Genomic DNA, 19,901 nt, shown 5'->3' with positions numbered 1-19,901 from the left:
AGAAACATAGAAGATAGGAGCAGGAGTAGGCCACTCGGCCCCTCGAGCCTGCTCCGCCATTTAATGAGATCAAATTCAGAACCCTGTCCCTGCTTTCTCCCCATATCCCTTGATCTCTTTAGCCTCAAGAAATATATCTAACTCCTTCTTGAATATATTTAATGAATTGGCCTCAACTGCCTTCTGTGGTAGAGAATTCCACAGGTTCACCACTCGCTGGGTGAAGAAATTCCTCCTCATTTCTGTCCTAAATGGCTTACCCCTTATCTTTAGACTGTGACCCCTGGTTCTGGACTCCCCCACCATCGGGAACATCCTTCCTGCATCTAGTCTGTCTAGTCCTGTTAGAATTTTATAAGTTTCAATTATAATCAGGGATGCTCAAGAGGCCAGAATTGGAGGAGCGCAGAGACCTCGGAAGGGGTTGTGGGGCTGGAGGAGGTTACAGAGATAGGGAGGGGGGCGAGTCCATGGGGCGATTTGAACACAAGGGTGAGAATTTTAAAATTGAGGCATTGCCGGAAATCTCGGTGAAAATTGTCACAGGTACGAGCCGTGGTATTAGGCAGCCTCGGCCCGGAACTGGGGAGCACGACTCTGATCTTCCTGCTCCTGAGTCACCTTATCTTTCATGTAATGCAGCAAGTTCAGTGTCAGCAGCTGCACTGTACACAGAGAACAACCTCAGATAGATTTTAAATTGTCAACAGTCACGTATGTAAACAGACAGTTTTGATTTCTTTATTGTGCTTCTGTCAATGAGGACAGCTGATTAGGCATTAGCTTGTGGTAGAATTATGATTTCATTTCACGTGAAAACAATTGGCCACTAATTTGACCTTTATCCCCACTCTACTTAGATTCTGGATTGACACAGTGAGAGAGAAAGAAAGACTTGCATTTCTATAGCGCCTTTCACCACCTCAGGACGTCCCAAAGCGCTTTACAGCCAATGAAGTACTTTTTGAAGTGTAGTCACTGTTGTAATGTAGGAAATGCAGCAGCCAATTTGAGCACAGCAAGCTCCCATAAACAGCAATGTGACAAATGACCAGATAATCTGTTTTAGCTGTTGGTTGAGGGGTATATATTGGCCACCCAGGACACCGGGGAAAACTCCCTGCAGAGTGCCATGGGATCTTTTACATCCACCTGGGAGGAGAGACTGGGCATCGGTTTAATGTCTCATCCAAAAGACGGCACCTCCGACAGTGCCGCAACCTTCTGACTCAGAGGCAAGAGTGCTACCACTGAGCCACAGCTGAGAGATGTGTAACGGGCGGCTGATCCAATATCGCCCATTTTACACTAACGCCCAACATCAAATTGACCCGTAGCTCTATCTCTGTCACCTCCTCCAGCCCTGGCTAAAAACCTCCGAGATCTCTGCCCTCCTCCAGTTCTGGCCTCTTGAGCATCCCCAATTTTAATCGCTCCACCATTGGCGGCCGTGCCTTCAGCTGTCCAGGTCCCCAGCTCTGGAATTCCCTCCCTGCACCTCTCCCTCTCGCCACCTCTCTCTCCTCCTTTCAGTCGCACATTAAAACCGACCTCTTTGACCAAACTTTTGGTCACCTGTCCTAATGTCATTTTACGTGGCTCGGTGTCAAATTTCGTTTGATAATCGCTCCTGTGAAGCGCCTTGGGACGTTTTACTACGTTAAAGGAGCTGTATAAATACAAGCTGTTGTTGTTTACATGTGCTAACTGTAGTGCTTTGCCTCCAATGGCACAGGAAGCTGGCACTCTGTGGCGCCAAGGTAGGAGTTGCCAACTCTGGTTGGACGTATTCCTGGAGATTTCATCACATGACCTACTGCCTCCAACCGCCCCGCCCCCACACTCTCCCGCCATTGGTCGCCCGACACGTCCATCCTCATGGCGACCCGCCTTCCCACACCAATCGGAAAGCAAACAGACTCGACATTACCTGATGGGATGATTTTTGACCTTCAGTCAAACAGCACTTGCTTCCCATCGCAGATATTTTTATTACTAATAACCAAAGTGCTCATAGAAATAGTTTTTAAAAGCATTATTTTTTAATGCCCCCTCTGATTTTTCTCCCGGGTGCTGCTCGCACCAGTGAGATTAATTTTAAATTCCTGGAGACTCCAGGGCAAACCTGGAGGGGTTGGCAACTCTCCGCCAAGGCTGCCTCATTTACAGCGAAGATGTGGTTGCCAGGGGCAGCCGCTGTAATATAAATGCAGCTTAAGCAATGCGGTAGACTCTCTAGCACCACCTTGTAATTCTTGCTGTCATTTCACCCATTTTAAATTAGGTTGTTAAAAGAGTCCTGTGGAAACAGAAGATTCATCGAATCATAGAATAGTACAGCACAGGAGGAGGCCATTCGGCCCTTCAAGTCTACGCCGACTCTTTCGAAGAGCAATCCAGTCAGTCCCACTCCCCCCGCTCTATCCCCATAGCCCTGCAATTTTTTCTCCTTCAAGTATTTATCAAATCCCCTTTTGAAGGTGACTATTGAATCTGTATCCACCGCCCTATCAGGCAGTCCATTCCAAATCCTAACCACTCATAGAGTCATAGAGTTATAACGGCACAGAAGGAGGCCATTCGGCCCATCGAGTCCGTGCCGGCTCTCTGTAGAGCAATCCAGTCAGTCCCATTCCCCCACTCTATCCCCGTAGCCCTGCAAGTTTATTTCCCTCAAGTGCCCATCCAGTCTCCCCTTGAAAACATTGAGTGTCTCCGCTTCCACCACTTCCGTCGGCAGCGAATTCCAGGTTCTCACCACTCGCTGTGTAAAAAAGTTTTTCCTCACATCCCCCCTGTATCTCTTGCCCAAAACCTTAAATCTGTGTCCCCTAGTCCTTGTACCATCAACTGGTGGGAACAGCCTTTCCCTGTCTAGCCTATCCAAACCCGTCATAATCTTGTACACCTCTATCAAATCACCTCTCAACCTCCTTTGCTCTAACGAAAACAAATCCAGCTTCTCCAACCTGTCCTTGTAGCTAAGATTCCCCCATCCCCGGAACCATTCTGTTAAATCTCTGCACCCTCTCAAGGGCCTTCACATCCTTCCTAAAGTGTGGTGACCAGAACTGGACGCAATACTCCGGTTGTGGCCTAACCAGTGCTTTATAAAGATTCAGCATAACTTCTCTACTTTTGTACTCAATACCTCTATTTATGAAGCCCAAGATCCCATATGCTTTGCTAACCACTCTCTCAACATGTCCTGCCACCTTCAGGGACCTTTGCAAGTTAACTCCCAGGTCCCTCTGTCCCTGCACACTCTTTAAAACTGTGCCATTAAGTGTATATTGACTCTCCCTGTTCCTTCTGCCAAAATGCATCACCTCACACTTCTCTGTATTAAATTCCATCTGCCACTTGTCTGCCCATTCTGCTAGCCTTTCTATGTCCTGTTGCGGTCGATTGGTATCATCCTCACTGTTTGCCACACCCCCAAGTTTGGTGTCATCGGCAAATTTAGAAATTCTACTTTGTATTACTCGTTGTGTTAAAAAGTTTTTCCCCATGTCGCCTCTGGTTCTTTTGCCAATCACCTTAAATCTGTGGCCTCTGGTTATCGACCCTTCAGCCACTGGAAACAGTTTCTCTTTATTTACTCTATCTAAACCCCTCATGATTTTAAACACCTCTATCAAATCGCCTCTTAGCCTTCTCTGCTCCAAGGAGAACAACTCCAGCTTCTCCAGTCTCTCCACGTAACTGTAATCCCTCACCCCTGGAACCATTCTAGTAACTCTCTGCACCCTCTCCAAAGCCTTCACATCCTTCCTAAAGTGTGGTGACCAGAATTGGACACAATACTCCAGCTGGGGCCGAACTAGTGTTTTATAAAGGTTTAGCATAACAGGGGAACTGTCTGTGTATATTTAGTGCATAAATCACTCGGATCCTCACAGAGAGGGAAACACTGTCCAGTGCTGAATGTGACGCTGGCCTCGAATAACACCAATTAATGTGTAACTTTGTCATTGAGCTAAACTGACCTGTCAAATTCTTTGCAATCTATTTCATTATTATTTAGTGGATTCAATGTATTACTTCTTTTATCAAAGTTCTTCTTTTCCATAATTGTGATTCCTCTAATATTCGTTCTGAATATTAAGTGGCAGTGACACACACAACTGCAGTAGTTGTACTTTTAAAAATTGCAATCTGCAAACTAAAAATAAAGATTTTATTCTGACCAGTGATCAGTAGCTGATCAGAGCCACAGTTACCAGGCTGGGACCTCATTACGAAAACAAGTTAGCTTGTGTGGTTAATGATGTTTAATGGTTAATAATTTGTTTTACAGTGAGAGGTTACATATGTTGGGACCACAGCTGCTATGGGCCAGCAAGGAAGGAGCTGACTAAAGATGAAAGTCTATTGTCCTCTTCCTATTTTTACTAATGGAGGAAAGTTGAGGAAAATAAATCATGAGAATGAGGAGAGGCAAAATAAACTAAATGGAACAATTTTAAACGAGGTGCAGGATCAGAGAGACCTGGAGGCTTACATACACAAGTTTTTGAAGGCGGCAGGGCAAGTTGATAAAGCTACTTAAAAAAATATGGGAACTTGGGCTTTATAAATAGAGGTATAGTGTACAAAAGCAAGGAAGTTATGCTAAACCTTTATACATCACTGGCTAGGCCTCAGCTGGAGTATCGTGTCCAATTCTGGGCACCATGCTTTAGGAAGGATGTCAAGGCCTTGGAGAGGGTGCAGAGGAGATTTATTAGAATGGTACCAGGGATGAGGGACTTCAGTTGTTCTCCTTAGGGCAGAGGTTAAAGGGAGATTTACTGGAGGTGTTCAAAATCATAAGGGGTTTTGATAGAGTAGATAGGAAGAAACTGATTCCACTGGCGGGAGGGTCAGTAACCAAAGGACACAAATTTAAGATAATTGGTAAAAGCACCAGAGGGAAGAGGAGGAGAAATGTTTTACTAAGCGAGTCAATGGGGATTGGGCGGGAAAGTGGAGTTGAGGTTGAAGATCAGCCATGATCTTAGAGAATGGCGGAGCAGACTCGAAGGCGTCGTATGGCCGACTCCTGCTCCGATTTCTTATCTTGTGACCTGGAACGCACTACCTGAAAGGGGTGGTGGAGGCAGATTCAAGAGGAACTTTAAAAAATGAATTGGATAAATGCTTAGAAAGCGAAAATTTGCAGGGCTAGGGGGAAAGAGCGGGGTGGGCAGGGGTGGGACTAATTCTTTCAAAGAGCCGGCACAGGCACGATGGGCCGAATGGCCTCCTGCTGTGCTGCCAGATTCTACAATGAAACAACTGCTCGGAGTGCCAGGACTGTAATGGGGCTTCCTGGGGTCCAGAGCCTCCGGTCCGCTGGCCCCGCCCCCTCGCCGGTGATTGGCGCGCCCCTCGGCCATTCACAGCGGCCGGAGCTGCAGGCGGCGTGGGATTGGGTGCAGGGTGTAGCGAGTGAGCCAATGAGCGGCTCTCCCTGCAGGCGCTACATTGATGGAGGCGGGCGCAGGCGCGGGCACGCAGGTGAAGCGCTCACCTTTCCTCGTCGGAGTCAGCGGGGGGACATCCTGCGGTAAAGTATGGCGACAAAGGCTTCCGATCATTCTCACAGCAGCCCAGCTCAGGGGAGAGGGCATCCTGCGCACTCTGATACTTGACCCGCTGGCTTCACTGGCAGGCGCTGGAGCTTGCCTTGGCATTCTGCCCACTTGCCTGGCAATGGTCCCAGGCCACAAACAGCGGTCAGCTTACCGATGCTGCTTAAACTCCCTGCACAGCTTGAAGCCTTGGCTGTTACTATCCTGTGTCAGCCGTGGCTCAGTGGGTAGCACTCTCGCCGCTGAGACTTGAGCACAAACATCTGCCACCCTGTTGCTATCCTGTGCCTAAACCACCCAGTGGAAACTAATTTTGTTCACTTCTCCAATGGTTTAGTTTAGATATTCTGAAGTGTGATAACAATCTGACCTCCTCACCCCCAAAAAAGTCGTGTACACAGCTGGAGTAAATATTGCATATATGTTTATATGTGTCCTAACTCTCGCCAAGTCCCGCTCACTCATCTCCTCAGTGTTCGCGGACATACATTGACTTTCAGTTAAGCAATGCCTCAATTTTAAAATCCTCATCCTTGTTTTCAAATCCCTCCATGGCCTCGCCCTTCCCGATCTCTTTAACCACCTCCAGCCCTATAACAGCCCTATAATCCCCCTAGACTTTGGATGAGGGGACTAAATGTAACATTTCCAAATTTGCTGATGAAACAAAACTAGGTGGCCGTGTCAGTTGTGAAGAGGATGTGAAGAGGCTTCAGGGGGATTTCGACAGGTTCAATGAGTGGGCGAGAACATGGCAGATGGAATATAATGTGGATAAATGTGAAGTTATCCACTTTGGTAGAAAAAACAGAAAGGCAGAGTATTTCCTAAATGGTGAAAGATTGGGGAAAGCAGATGCTCAAAGGGACCTGAGTGTCCTTGTACATGAGTCACTGAAAGTGAATATGTAGGTGCAGCAAGCCATTAGGAAGGCAAATGGTATGCTGGCCTTCATTACAAGAGGATTTGAGTACAGGAGTAAAGAAGTCTTACTCCAATTATATAGGGCCTTGGTGAGACCACACCTGGAGTACTGTGTACAATTTTGGTTTCTTTACCTAAGGAAGGATATACTTGCCATAGAGGGAGTGCAACACAGGTTCATGAGATTGATTCCGGGATGGCAGGACTGTCGTATGAGTAAACTAGGCCTGTAATCTCTTGAATTCAGAAGAATGAGAGGGGATCTCATTGAAGCATACAAAATTATTACAGGGCTTGATAGGGTGGATGCTGGGAGAATGTTTCCCTTGGCTGGGGAGTCTAGAACCAGGGGCCACAGCCTCAGGATAAAGGGTAGACCATTCAGGACTGAGATGTGAAGAAATTTCTTCACACAGAGGGTGGTGAATCTTTGGAATTCTTTACCCCAGAGGGCTGTGGAGGCTCAGTCATTGGGTATATTCAAAACAGAAGTCAATAGATTTCTGACTAGTAAAGGCATCAAGGGATATGGCGATAGGACCGTTGAATGGAGTTGAGGCAGAATATCAGCCATGATCTCACTGAATGGCGGAGCAGGCTCGAAGGGCCGAACGGCCTACTCCTGCTCCTATTTCTTATGTTCTTAGACCTCTGTGCTCTGGCTATTCTGGCCTTTTGCGCATCCCCGATTTTCTTCGCTCCACCATTGACGGCCGTGCCTTCAGCTGCCGAGGTCCTAAGCTCCGGAATTCCCTCCCTAAACCTCTCTTTCATTCTTTAAGACGCTCCTTAAAACCTGCCTTTTCGACCAAGCTTTGATCATCTGCCCTAACATATGAATCGGTGTCAAATTTTGTTTCTTTTGGATAAAGCTCCTGTGAAGCGCCTTGGGATGTTTTATTACGTTAAAGGCACTATATAAATATAAGTTGTTGTTATTTAACAGCCCTTTATCTTTACACTGCTGCTGTAATGCAATGGATTTCTTGTACTGGCCTGAAGAAATGCTTAGGAATGTCAAGATCAGATAAGAATGAGATTCAAAGCTGACAGGCTCAGATATCATAAGCCACAAGAAAGATTAACTAGTCTTATAACTGTCTTATGAACCCTAAAGATATGATTGAAGCTGACAACTATCACCCACTGCCAGTGGCAGTCACACCCATCAAGTGTGACGTGTCTGGCAATTCTAACCCCTCTGCTGTGCTTCTTAGCCCTGCCCAGTCTGCCTACTGTATCACTCTCCTTTGTGTATTTTTTACTTTTTCCTGTGCATGTACCCAAAGGAAAATATACAGATCAGTACCCGGGGAAGGGTGTAATGAGAGTTGGTGATATCATTTTTATTTCATCGGTCCTTGGAAACGCTTCAACTTTAGTGCACAACAAAAATAATTACTTGGAATGATTTATTTCTATTAAAATTTATCCACTGTTCAGTGAGTAGTTGGGTCATAGCTACTTGGAAGGACCCAGAATTACAAATGAATACAGTAATATAAATTACAAGTGACTATGGTAATACTGATTTGTAACTTATCCTGACAACAGTAGAAGAATATTAGTACTTGCTATATAGAAGATTTTAGAGGGATGGATGGTGATTGAATTACGGGGAAATGTAATTTGTTTAGCACAAAATGAAACTAGAAAAAGCTGCAATCTCTTTAAACGTACACAATTTAATTGTCAGTCCACAGTATGCGAGAAGATAATGGAACGCTTGGGCCAGAATAAGGTGGACAATCATCATCGTAGAGTGGTCATTCTGAGTCAGGACATATTCTACAAGATCCTTACTCCTGATCAGCACGACAAGGCCCTTAAGGGACAGTACAATTTTGATCATCCAGGTAAATGAAGCAGTGCATGACAGAACGATAATATAAAAACCATGTTCACAGTTCAGAGTGTCATATGCATAGAGCTTAACTTGTCCATAAATATTACCAGGGCAGCACGGTGGCATAGTGGTTAGCACTGTTGCCTCACAGCGCCAGGGACCCGGGTTCGAATCCGGCCTCGGGTGACTGTGTGGAGTTTGCACATTCTCCCCGTATTTGTCGTGGGTTTCCTCCGGTTTCCTCCCACAGTCCAAAGATGTGCGGGTTAGGTTGATTGGCTATGATAAAATTGACCCTTAGTGTTCGGGGGATTAAAGACGTGGGGTTACGGGGATAGGGGTGGGATATGTGTTGGTGTAGGGGTTATGGGGATCGGGTGGGATATGTGTCGGTGCAGGCTCGATGGGCCGAAATGGCCTCTATCTGCATTGTGGGGTTTCTGTGATTCTGTGATTACTATGGTACAGATTAATGTTCAAGCCCCATGCCTGGACTTTGAGCATGTAATCCAGGCTGGCACTCCAGTGCTGTACTGAGGGAATGCTGAATCACTGGAGGTGCTGAACATTGATGGAGGTAAAAGATCCCATGCAACACTTGGAAGTTCTCCCAGTCATCTGCCCAACATTAACCAGCAAAACAATTTAACTGGTCAGTCATCTTGTTTTGCAGAATCTTGCTGTACAAAAAGTGGCTGCTGTGTTTGTCTACACTTCAAAAGTAATTCATTGGGTATGAAAGAATTTGGGGTGTCGAGGATGTGACAATGTGCTATATAAATGCAAGTTTGTTCTTACAGCTGTGAAAATATGCAGAGAACAATGCTCGGAGGGCGGCAAAAATTGTGTATTTTTTAAGGTGCATTTCAGTTGATTTTTTTGGTATCTTAAGCATAATGTTTACATTTGGGAAATGAATGTTTAATATCAGTGTCCGCTGTGGCTCAATGGGTGGCACCCTCGTCTCTGAGTCAGAAGGTTGTGGTTTCGAGTCCCACTCCAGGGACTTGAGCACAAAAATCCAGGCCAACACTCCCAGTGCAGTGCTGAGGGAGTGCTGCACTGTCGGAAATTGACTGTGCAAATTGGCTGCCACATTTCCTGCATTACAACAGTGACTACACTTCAAAAAGTACTTCATTGGCTGTGAAGCGCTTTGGGACATCCGATGCTCGTGAAAGACGCTATAGAAATGCAGGTCTTTTTGGGCGGATACAGCTCACTTTTATGAATAAATTAATTTTACGTCAGATGTTGAACACACAATCTCTGTGAAGCAAATGATTATACATCCTGAGTGGATGATAAACGCCAAATAGAATCTAGTCAGTAAATACGGAGAGCGAATAGTACGGCTGTTAATGGTGGAACATTAAATAGCACCACTCAGACGTAAAACCTGCATTTTATACAATGTAATAACATCCATACACATTTTATTCTCAGATGCTTTCGATAGTGAACTTGCGTTAAAAACACTGAAAGACATTTTGGATGGGAAGATAGTTGAGGTTCCTAACTATGATTTTGTCACCAATTCTAGGTAAGAAATAAATGTTACTAATTTCCAAAGGTGTTTGTAAATGCATTTGGCTGCTGATGACATCCTGCCTTAGCCGCTATCTAAACAAACGATTTTATTTACATTGGGGCCCCCCACCCCCGGAATATTATTTTGGACTTTTATTGATCGGTGCCAGACTATCTACATTATTGCCGCAACAGGGCCACTGAACACTGCATCAGGGTGACGGTGTGAGGTACGAGTTCAAGTAAACCTCACCACCATCTCATCCAGAGCTGGAATTCATTCAGAATATATGGCGGCCTTGTAGCGGAGTGAGCTTTGAAAGTCCCTTCTTAATGTAGGCTTGTATCTAGGTTTAAAATGGCCTGGAATTCCCTCCCTAAACCTCTCCGCTGCTCTACCTCCTTTAAGACGCTCCTTAAAACCTACCTCTTTCTATCCTAATATCTCCTTATGTGGCCCGGTGTCAAAATTTTGTTTGATAATCGCTCCTGTGAAATGCCTTGGGACGTTTTTACTGTGTTAAAGGCGCTGTATAAATGCAAGTTGTTGTTGTTGCGGTTCTCAAACTCTTTTTGGCCAGTGTCACACCAGCATTTTCTTAAGCCTCTTGCTTGTTAGATCATGGCTAGAGGGAAAAGAGTGGGGACGTGGGACTGATTGGAATAGCTCTTTCAAAGAGCCAACACACAGACGATGGGCCAAACGGCCGCCTTCTGTGCTGTACAATTCCATGATTATAGATTTAAGATCCAGGGCACACACTCCAGACAATTTGCCATTGTTGGGAGTAAGTTTTGTCTATCTGTGGCTGAACTGCTGGTAGTAAATGGTGCAGCAGGCCATGGCAATTGATGTAGTTTACCCAAAGCACCATCTCCTTTATGAATTCAGCAGTTTAAACCTCCACACCAGCTCGTCTGGTGGTTGGATACTGACAAGATGCTCTTGCAGGGTAATGCATCACATCGTTTGATTAAAAGTTCATCGAACATTCAGCTGGATAATACACCAATAAACTACTTCATATAACTTGCTCCTCCTAAGCTCCAAGTGCACCATTCTACATACTTTGTCTCTACCCTGCATTCTCACTGTGCTAAATTGAAGATTCCTTGAACCATCTCCTACTTTGATGTGCCACAGCAGTCTATGGAAATAATGACCATTTTTAAACCTCTAGACACTAGGTGTGTATCTTGTATAATAAAAACAAAAAATGCTGGAAATACTCAGGTGGTCAGGCAGACTCCGTGGAAAAAATCTGGGAAATTCCTCTCCGACCCATCTCGGCAATCAAAACTAGTCCAGGTCACCCTGGCCCTGAATTCCCTGCAGTACCTATCTTCTGCAAGAGGTGATCTCCGGCCCAGCCAGAAACAGGTCCAGCTCTCACTTGACGGAATCCAGCAAATCAGCATCCACCGCACGAGACGGCAGCCTGTTCCAGAGGTCCACTATTCTCTGGGGAAAGAACCACCTCCCGACATTGAACCTAGATCTGGCCTTACACAACTCAAATGTGTGACCCCTGGTCTTCCCTAACCTGTCAACTGGAACACAATCTATTCCCTTCATTATTTTATAAAGATAAAAGGGAACCAGTGGATGTAGTATATTTGGATTTCCAAAAGGCATTCGATAAGGTGCCACATAAAAGTTTACGCAAGATAAGGGCTCATGGGGTTGGGGGTAATGTATTAGCATGGATAGAGGATTGGTTAACGGACAGAAAACAGAGAGTAGAGATAAACGGGTCATTTTCAGATTGGCAGGTCGTAACTTGTGCTGCAAGGATCAGTGCTTGGGCCTCAGCTATTTACAATCAAGAGCAATTAATTAAATGCAAGGTATGCAATGTATCCAAGTTTGCTGATGATACAAAGCTAGGTGGGACAGTAAGCTGTGAGGAGGACGCAAAAGAGCCTGCAAAGGGATATAGACAGGTTGTGAGTGGGCAGTAAGGTGGCAGATGGAGTATAATGTGGGGAAATGTGAAGTTATTCACTTTTGTAGGAAGAATAGAAAAGCAGAATATTTTTTAAATGGTGAGAAACTATTAAATGTTGGTGTTCAGAGAGGTTTAGGTGTCCTCGTACAAGAAACAAAAAGTTAGCATGCAGGTACAGCAAGCAATTAGGAAGGTAAATGGCCCGTTGGCCTTTATTGTAAGAGGGTTGTAGTATAAGAGTTAGGAAGTCTTGCTACAATTGTACAGGGCTCTGGTGAGACCACACCTGGAGTACTGGGCACAGTTTTGGTGGTCTTATTTAAGGATACACTTGCCTTGGAGGCGGTGCAACAAAGGTTCACTGGATTGATCCCTGGGATGAGAGGGTTGTCCTATGAGGAGTAATTGAGCAGATTGGGCCTATACTCTCTGGAGTTTGGAAGAATGAGAGGTGATCTTATTGAAACATATAAGATTCTAAGGGGGAATGACAGGATAGAGGCGGAGGGATTGTTTCCCCAGGCTGGAGAGTCTAGAACTAGGGGCCATAGTCTCAGAATAAGGTTTCAGCCTTTTAAGACTGAAATGAGGCGGAATTTCTTCACTTAGAGGATTGAAAAACTTAGGAATTCTTTGCCCCAAAGAGCTGTGGATGCTCAGTTGTTGAATATATTTAAGGTTGAGATCGATAGATTTTTGGACTCTCGGGGAATCAAGGGATAGTGCGGGAAAGTGGAGTTGAGGTTGAAGATCAGCCATGATCTTATCGAATGGCAGAGCAGGCTCGAGGGGCCGAATGGTCGACTCCTGCTCCTAATTCTTATAAACCTCAAATCAGATCACCCCCAAGTCTACGCCTCTCTAAAGTGTAGAGTCCCAACTCTTTTAGCCTATCCTGATAACGAAGATGCTTTAAACTGGGAATTAGTCTAATGGCTCCTCCTCTGCACCCTTTCCAAAGCCTCAGTATCATTCAACATGTGAAGAGACCAAAATTGGACTCAGTATTCCAAGTGCATCCTGACTAAAGTCTTGTACAAGGACAAAACAGTATGCCTTGTCTTATACTCACTTGTCCTATGGCTACACCTCAACACCCTATTTGCTCTAGCTGTCGCTTCACAGCATTGCTCATGTACCTTTAAAGATGTATGCACTAGAATGCCCAAATCTCTTTCTATCTCCACCTTTTAATGCTTTTCCATGGAGTTGTTACAAGCATGCAAGAGGATATGGTCACTGAAGCTCATTACTCTAGTTCGCCAGCTCCAAAATACTCAATTGCTGGCTATATGGTGTTCAGGTGATGGTTTGAAACTTTAATTGTTTAATTTTTTTAATTTAATGAGACAATGCACTTTCATGTGGACAGTGTCTCCCCCCGTCTTTGAAGAATTGCGTGACTCGGTGTGTTGTCCACTTTTGTGATCATTTTATTTGAAACCCTAGGTTACCAGTAACCGTCTACCCGGCCGACGTCGTCCTGTTTGAGGGAATACTGGTGTTTTACAACCAGGCAATTAGAGACCTCTTCCACCTTAAACTGTTTGTTGACATGGACGCTGGTGTACGACTCTCCAACCGAGGTACAAGTTACTCTAAATGCACTGGTACTGAATGCCGCCGGTGCCCGTCTCATCCCGAATGCTGCCGGTGCCGGCGTACAATGTTCCCTGTAAGCTGCGCTTTGTTCTGCGTGATCCCTTTAAATTTCTGCGCACGCAGTTGAAAAGCCGGTGAGCGGACTGCGCGGGATCATACCTATTACTGCGCGGCTGCACAGCTTAGAGGAAATATTGCCCGGTGTCTCGTCCCGAATGCCGGCGGTGCCCGCGTCTCCTCCCGAATGCAGTCAGTACCCGTGTCTCCTACTAGCCGGAGCAGAAGTCACAGCAACTAGCATAAAGCACCGACAGTATTTGCAGATTGAATCCGGTTACGTGATTTAGTAATAAGGGGATAAAACATTTCCATAACTTTCAGTACTCCGAGATACGAAGCGAGGAAGGGACCTGGAACAAATCCTGGTTCAGTATACGACGTTTGTGAAGCCTGCCTTTGAGGAGTTCTCTTTACCGGTAAGTTGCCGTTGAACTTTTAAATTCACTTTTCTCAGATTTCTCCACCTCTCAGTCACAGTGGCTTCCCATCAATCTCTCTCCATTTATGCCTGCCCTGACTCTACTGTTGAATAATGGATCAGCCAGGGACACCAACAAGAGTTCAGATAAATTAAAGTATACTATACAAATCTGTTTAAAAAGTTCATTAGTAATACAGTAGTTGCACTGACACCCCAACCTCTGTGAGCGGGACCGAGGGGTCTTTTTAGTGGTCAGCTGGGCCACTGAGGCTTGGGCTGACAGCTCCATCTGACCATGTCCGTCAGCTGCTAGATCAGCAGAAGTGAGAGAAACCACGAGAGAATCACTGTGACTGTAGGTGACTGTGAACGGAAGAAGGGATAAAAGGAATCAAAGTGAGTGGTAAATAATTAGGGTCAGTCGGTACATAACCATTTGCCGTCTTATTGCAGACAAAGAAATATGCAGACGTCATCATTACAGGGGGAGCGGACAACGCTGGTAAGTTGTGTGTGCAATTTGTATCGCTTTGCAGTTACCTTTCATTCGGATGGTAAATAGAGGCGACAGAATTCATGGCCACCAGGATTAAATATTGCAGGATGTAGTTTGCAGGGCTGGTACTCCTCTTCTCTCTCTTTTTCCCCTCTTTGCTTAGCATATTTTGGGATGGAAACTTTGAACATAAACCTACATTCAAATAGCATTCCATCACAGACGTTATGTGACTGATGCATTTCGGAACCCTCCAACAGCAGTCACTCTCAAAGATCTTTTGTGGTTACTTTTCATAAACATTTAAATTTAAAGACACTTAACTAAGAATCCTTTAGATAAAAAACAAAGGATACTATAGTTGAAGGGCCAAAACTCGTAGTGCAGGGTGGCACGAGGTTAAAAAGAATAAATCAGAAAGTGCCAAGCCAAGCCCGTAGGCTGCAAGAGGAAGAATGACCAAGGGAATCGAGTTCCAGCATTTTCAGAGGCTGGAAAAAGAACGAGTCTTCATTTGACCATATTGAGCGTGTAGGGAGAAAAGAAGATTGGGCAAAATGACATATTTACAGCTTACAAGAACGTTCAGAAGAGCACTGATACTACCATCAGATAGAACGACTGTTAGAGAGAGAGAGACTGTTACAGAGAGACTGGTGGTGAAGAGGGAAAAGCTTTTATTGTAAATTATAACTAAAGCTCCAAGCTTGAGCAGGTCCAAGGATAAGGCAGTGCTGGGTCTTATAGAGAGTGCGCTACATGAGGGATAGAATAAAAGGGACTTTTTTTCTTTTTCCATTTTAGTTGCAATTAACACGATTGTACAGTACATTCAAGATGGTCTGACTGGAGAGATGTGCAAATGGCATCAGGAGCCAATGAGTGGGCACAGCAGACAGCAGAAGCGTTCCTGTCCAGAAGAGCCCGAGACCAACAGTGTGAACTACTTCAGCAAACGTGTCCATTTGGAACCCAACTTGCCGGCCCCACTGAGTAACGCTTCATGCGAGGCTTCCACAATCCCACAAACTGCAGCTCAGTTCAGACTGTGAATGAGGGGCCACCATATGGCTCATCAGGATCTTTCTACAGAGGACACAAAATAATTTCCTAGATGATCATTTCAACTCCTGAGGAAAGGAAAGGCTCTGCAAAGTTTGCCCTTGCCTCTGTGGTAAATCAAGCACAAACTCCAGAATAATGGACGATGCTTGTGTCGTACATTATTCATCTTTGACCAGCTGCCTTCTTCAGCACATTTCCAAGGCCCTGGCGGTTCAACAACTATCAGTTCTACCTGGCATTTGCTAATATCTTTTATAAGAACAGGAGTAGGCCATTTAGCCCCTCAAGCCTGTTCCGCCATTCAATTAGATCACGGCGGATTTACGACCTATCTCCATATACCCACCTTTGTCCCATATCCCTTAATACCTTTGGTTAACAAAATTTTAAATCTGCAATTGATAGATCTGCATTTGCCATTTGCGGAAGAGAGTTCCAAACTTCTACCACCCTTTGTGTGTAGAAGTGATTCCCAATTGCACTCCTGAAAGGTCTGGCTAAGTTTTAGACTATGCCCCCTAGTCCTAGACTCACCAACCAACAGAAATAGTTTCTCTCTATCTACCCTATCTGTTCCCCTCAATATCTTAAACTTCAATCAAGTCACCCTTTAAACTTCTAAATACCAGAGAATACAACCCTAGTTTGTGTAATCTCTCCTTGTAATTTAACCCCTGGAGTCCGGGTATCATTCTGGTAAACCTACGCTGCACTCCTCCAAGGCCAATATATCCTTCCTAAGGTGTGGTGCCCAGAATTGCTCACAGTATTCCAGGTGTGGTCTAACCAGGGCTTATGACCCTCAATTCGGTCCTTACCCAATAAACGTAAAGCTCGCCAGTGCCGCACTCACAATCCAACTTTAACAGGTCTAGCTTCCAGCTAGTTTTCGCATGAAGCTCGTGATAGATAATGAAGCTCACGACAGAGCAAAGTCTACCAATAACATCACTGTGCTGAACTTTCATGGAGTTATATACATCGTCAAATGTGTTTCTGAAAGTCTCAAACTGTCCAATTAGTGGCCAGGTGTGGGATGACGATTAGAAAAAAAACTTGCCAAAAATGACAAGATAATAACTCATCGGCTGTGGCAAGATGCAGTAGCCACCGTATTCATCATATTCAGTGTCTACTTCTGTAGTAACTTGCATTTTAAACTTATTTTAACTTTGGCGAGTCTGAATGTATTATGTTCTCCAAAGGAGGAGATAAGGTGCAATGCTAAACAGATTCATTATTTTTCTGCAAATGAAGAAATCGTCTATCTTTTGCACATTTTCAACGGCAATATTAATAATTTACAGATATGTTATAGACTTCGTACATGAATGTGCAGTTTGAGACCTTTGCGGGAACTGCTCGTCAGTCTTCCCACTTCTAGCACTGAACTAAACTGTAAAGCCAAGAGTCCTGCAAGCTCTTCGAAACACTGAAAGACGCAGCTTCCATTGTCCACTAGTGTTTACCCGTATTAGAAAATAACACATGGGATTAATCGCCGATTGTCATTTTTCAGTCCTATATGATTGAAGAATCAGCTGGTATTATCTGATGCTAATCCAGTGATATTTGCAGTTTCATCAATTCAGAATCTAACCACTGATCACTGCATACTCAGGTTAATTAAGAGAACTTTTAGAATTACAGTAATGTTTAAAAGAAAAAAAAATTGTAATGCTGTAACATATCGTCCTGTATCCAGGATTCATTGAGTAAAGCCCACATGTCCCTGCTGTGCACAATGATGCAGAAAGCTTTCCTAGAAACACTGTCTGCTATGAATTAGTGTAAACAGACTGAAACTTTCAGAAGCATTCAACATCGCTGCACTTAAGAAATTCTTGAGAACCTATTGAATATATTTTGCCTCACTGAGACCTGGCCTTACTTAATAGCAGTGTCCTCGCAAACGACTTGCTTGATCAGTCTTGCTTTGCTCATCGTTCTAGTTTATAGTTGTTAACATATTCAAACAGTTAACTGGAGTCTGGAGCCTTAAAAAAAAGTGTTTGAGCAACTATTTGTGACAGTTGGAAAGAAAGATAATACTCCATTTACAGCAGTATTACAACAAACAATAGTTTGTACTCACTACACAATCCAACTCTCCAGAATAATCACTGAGGAACAGACACTGTCCAGAAGTATCTCTAATGTCGGTGTCTCTGTTGTAACATCTGTAATGCTCCAAATTCATACGAAATGCATCTCGAGAAGGAGAAGGTTTTCCTCACAAAGAAAGCATTGAGAGATGGTACACGTGCTTCTTTAAGGGGGCTTTCCAACTGCAAAAGATACTTCTTTCTCCTGTGCTTCATTTGTTGAATCTTGGTCCCTAAGCTTTTTGTTTAACACTTTCTAAAAGGATACATTACCTTGGTTGTAGAGATCAGTGTGAAAAGCTAATTTCTCATTATTTTGTCACAGGACTGGTTTATATGTTGGCAATATCTTTTTAAATCTACTGTTAATAGCTTATGCAGGAAATAAATGGTTTAACCAGGTGAGGTAGAATTTTTTCCCTGCCTGAATGGATGATAAGCACCAGGCTTAACACAGATAGCCACTGATTCCTGGCTTCTATCAATTAATGATTCCAGCAGCTGGTTCTATCAGGCGTTACATTGCTTAAAACCGGTTGGGTCTTTCTCATTCTCTTTAAAAATTACTTCAACCTTCAAATACAATTAAATAGCCCAACGTAGTTGGGAAACACGTGCGACACACTTCATCCTGAAGAGCCACTTCATGGAGTGGCCGAATTGGTCAAGTGGTTTGTCCAGCCCTGCGCCATGCTCAAGTTCTCAACCAGACAGAGCCAGAGGACAAGAAAGTTTGAACCCAGAACAATAAGCTTCAAGATATGCCAGGTCAGGAAATTTCAGGTCCATGACCTTGTCAGAACGTTGGTACTTCAAACCAATATTGGACTCCTTTTCTCCAGTGTCAGCTGTGGCTCAGTGGGTAGCACTCTCGCCTCGAGTCAGAAGGTTTGTGGGTTTGTGCTCCACAAAAATCTAGGCTGACACGCCATTGCAGTACTGAGGGAGCACTGCACTGTCAGAGGTCCCGTCTTTCGGATGAGACATTAAACCGAGGCCCTGTCTGGGCGAACACGTGTGCAGGAAGTATCTCCAGCTGCAGCTAGTCGAAATCAGCATTTCGGATCTGGAGCTGCGGCTGGAGTCACTGTGGAGCATCCGCGAGGCTGAGATCTACATGGATAGCACGTTTAACGAGGTGGTCACACCGCCGGTAAAGAGTGCACAGGCAGAAAGGGAATGGGTGACTGCCAGGCAGAGTAAAAGAACTAGGAAGGTAGTGCAGGAGTCCCCTGGGTCCATCTCCCTCTCCAACAGATTTTCCATTTTGGATACTGCTGGGGGAGATGGTTTCTCAGGGGAATTCAGCGACAGCCAAGTCCGTGGCACTATGAGTGGCTCAGCTGCACAGGAGGGGGAGGAAAAAGAGTGGGAGAGCAATAGTGATAGGGGATTCTATCGTAAGGGGAACAGATAGACGTTTCTGTGGCCGCAGACATGATTTCAGGATGGTATGTTGCCTCCCTGGTGCCAGGGTCAAGGATGTCACTGAACGGCTGCAGGTCATTCTGAAGGGGGAGGGTGAACAGCCAGAGGTCGTGGTCCATATCGGTACCAACGACATAGATAGAAAGAGGGACGAGGTCCTGCAAGCAGAATATAGGGAGCTAGGAAATAAATTAAAAAGTAGGACCTCAAAGGTAGTAATCTCAGGATTGCTTCCAGTGCCACGTGCTAGCGAGAGCAGAAATAGGAGAATATGCCAGATGAATGCGTGGCTGGAGAGATGGTGTAGGAGGAAGGGATTTAAATTCCTGAGACATTGGGACCGATTCTGGGGAAGGTGAGACCTGTACAAGCTGGACGGATTACACCTCAGCAGAACCGGGACCAATATCATCGCAGGGGGGTTTGCTAGTGCTGTTGGGAAGGATTTAAACTAGTTTGTCGGGGATGGGAACCTAAGTGTGGGCCCAGAACGGAGAGAAACTGCAAGTTAGAAAAGTAGTCAGCAAAACTAGTAGGGAGCAGAAACAAAGGCCAACAGTAAAGAGTGTCAAAGTGCAGAAAAATATTAAACAGGCAAAGTTGAAGGCACTTTATCTAAATGCACATAGCATTCGCAACAAGGTGGATGAATTAATGGCACTAATAGAAGTAAATGGGTATGATGTAATTGCCATTACAGAGACATGGTTGCAGGGTAACCAAAACTGGGAACTGAATGTTCCAGGGTACTCAACATTTAGGAAGGACAGACAAAAAGGAAAAGGAGGTGATGTAGCGCTGTTAATAAGGGATGAGATCAGTACGGTAGAGATAAAAGATCTTGGCTCGGCAGATCGTGATGTAGAACTGGAATCAGTTTGGGTGGAGCTAAGAAACAG

The 19,901-nt window shown here is 44.7% G+C and overlaps 1 protein-coding gene across 2 annotated transcripts; it reads left to right on the top strand.

Moving 5' to 3' along the window:
* The first annotated feature begins 5,468 nt into the window (after positions 1 to 5,468).
* On the top strand, positions 5,469 to 17,976 carry LOC147101621 (uridine-cytidine kinase 1-B-like). 2 transcript variants are annotated; one of them, XM_085965330.1, is made up of 7 exons: positions 5,469 to 5,556; positions 8,197 to 8,356; positions 9,793 to 9,889; positions 13,275 to 13,411; positions 13,809 to 13,903; positions 14,362 to 14,410; positions 15,209 to 17,976. In XM_085965330.1, the coding sequence occupies exons 1-7, from the start codon at positions 5,473 to 5,475 to the stop codon at positions 15,454 to 15,456; spliced, it is 870 nt and encodes a 289-aa protein (XP_085821456.1). In that variant the 5' UTR covers positions 5,469 to 5,472; the 3' UTR covers positions 15,457 to 17,976. The 2 variants fall into 2 exon arrangements, with proteins under 2 accessions (XP_085821456.1, XP_085821455.1); XM_085965329.1 differs by having other exon boundaries at positions 5,486 to 8,356.
* Positions 17,977 to 19,901: the final 1,925 nt, after the last annotated feature.

The sequence above is a fragment of the Somniosus microcephalus genome, chromosome 23, assembly GCF_052327205.1.
Source record: "Somniosus microcephalus isolate GS21.2 chromosome 23, FLI_Smic_1.0, whole genome shotgun sequence".
Taxonomy (NCBI): domain Eukaryota; kingdom Metazoa; phylum Chordata; class Chondrichthyes; order Squaliformes; family Somniosidae; genus Somniosus; species Somniosus microcephalus.
This window is presented reverse-complemented; position numbering and strand designations above follow the sequence as displayed.

Bases quoted from the DNA above. Each gene is read 5' to 3' on its own strand.
- LOC147101621 (XM_085965329.1), top strand. From the start codon at position 8,101: ATGGTGATTGAATTACGGGGAAATGTAATTTGTTTAGCACAAAATGAA. The intron at 9,890-13,274 runs GTAAGAAATAAA...TTGAAACCCTAG, and splicing joins GATTTTGTCACCAATTCTAG to GTTACCAGTAACCGTCTACC. The intron at 13,412-13,808 runs GTACAAGTTACT...CATAACTTTCAG, and splicing joins TGTACGACTCTCCAACCGAG to TACTCCGAGATACGAAGCGA.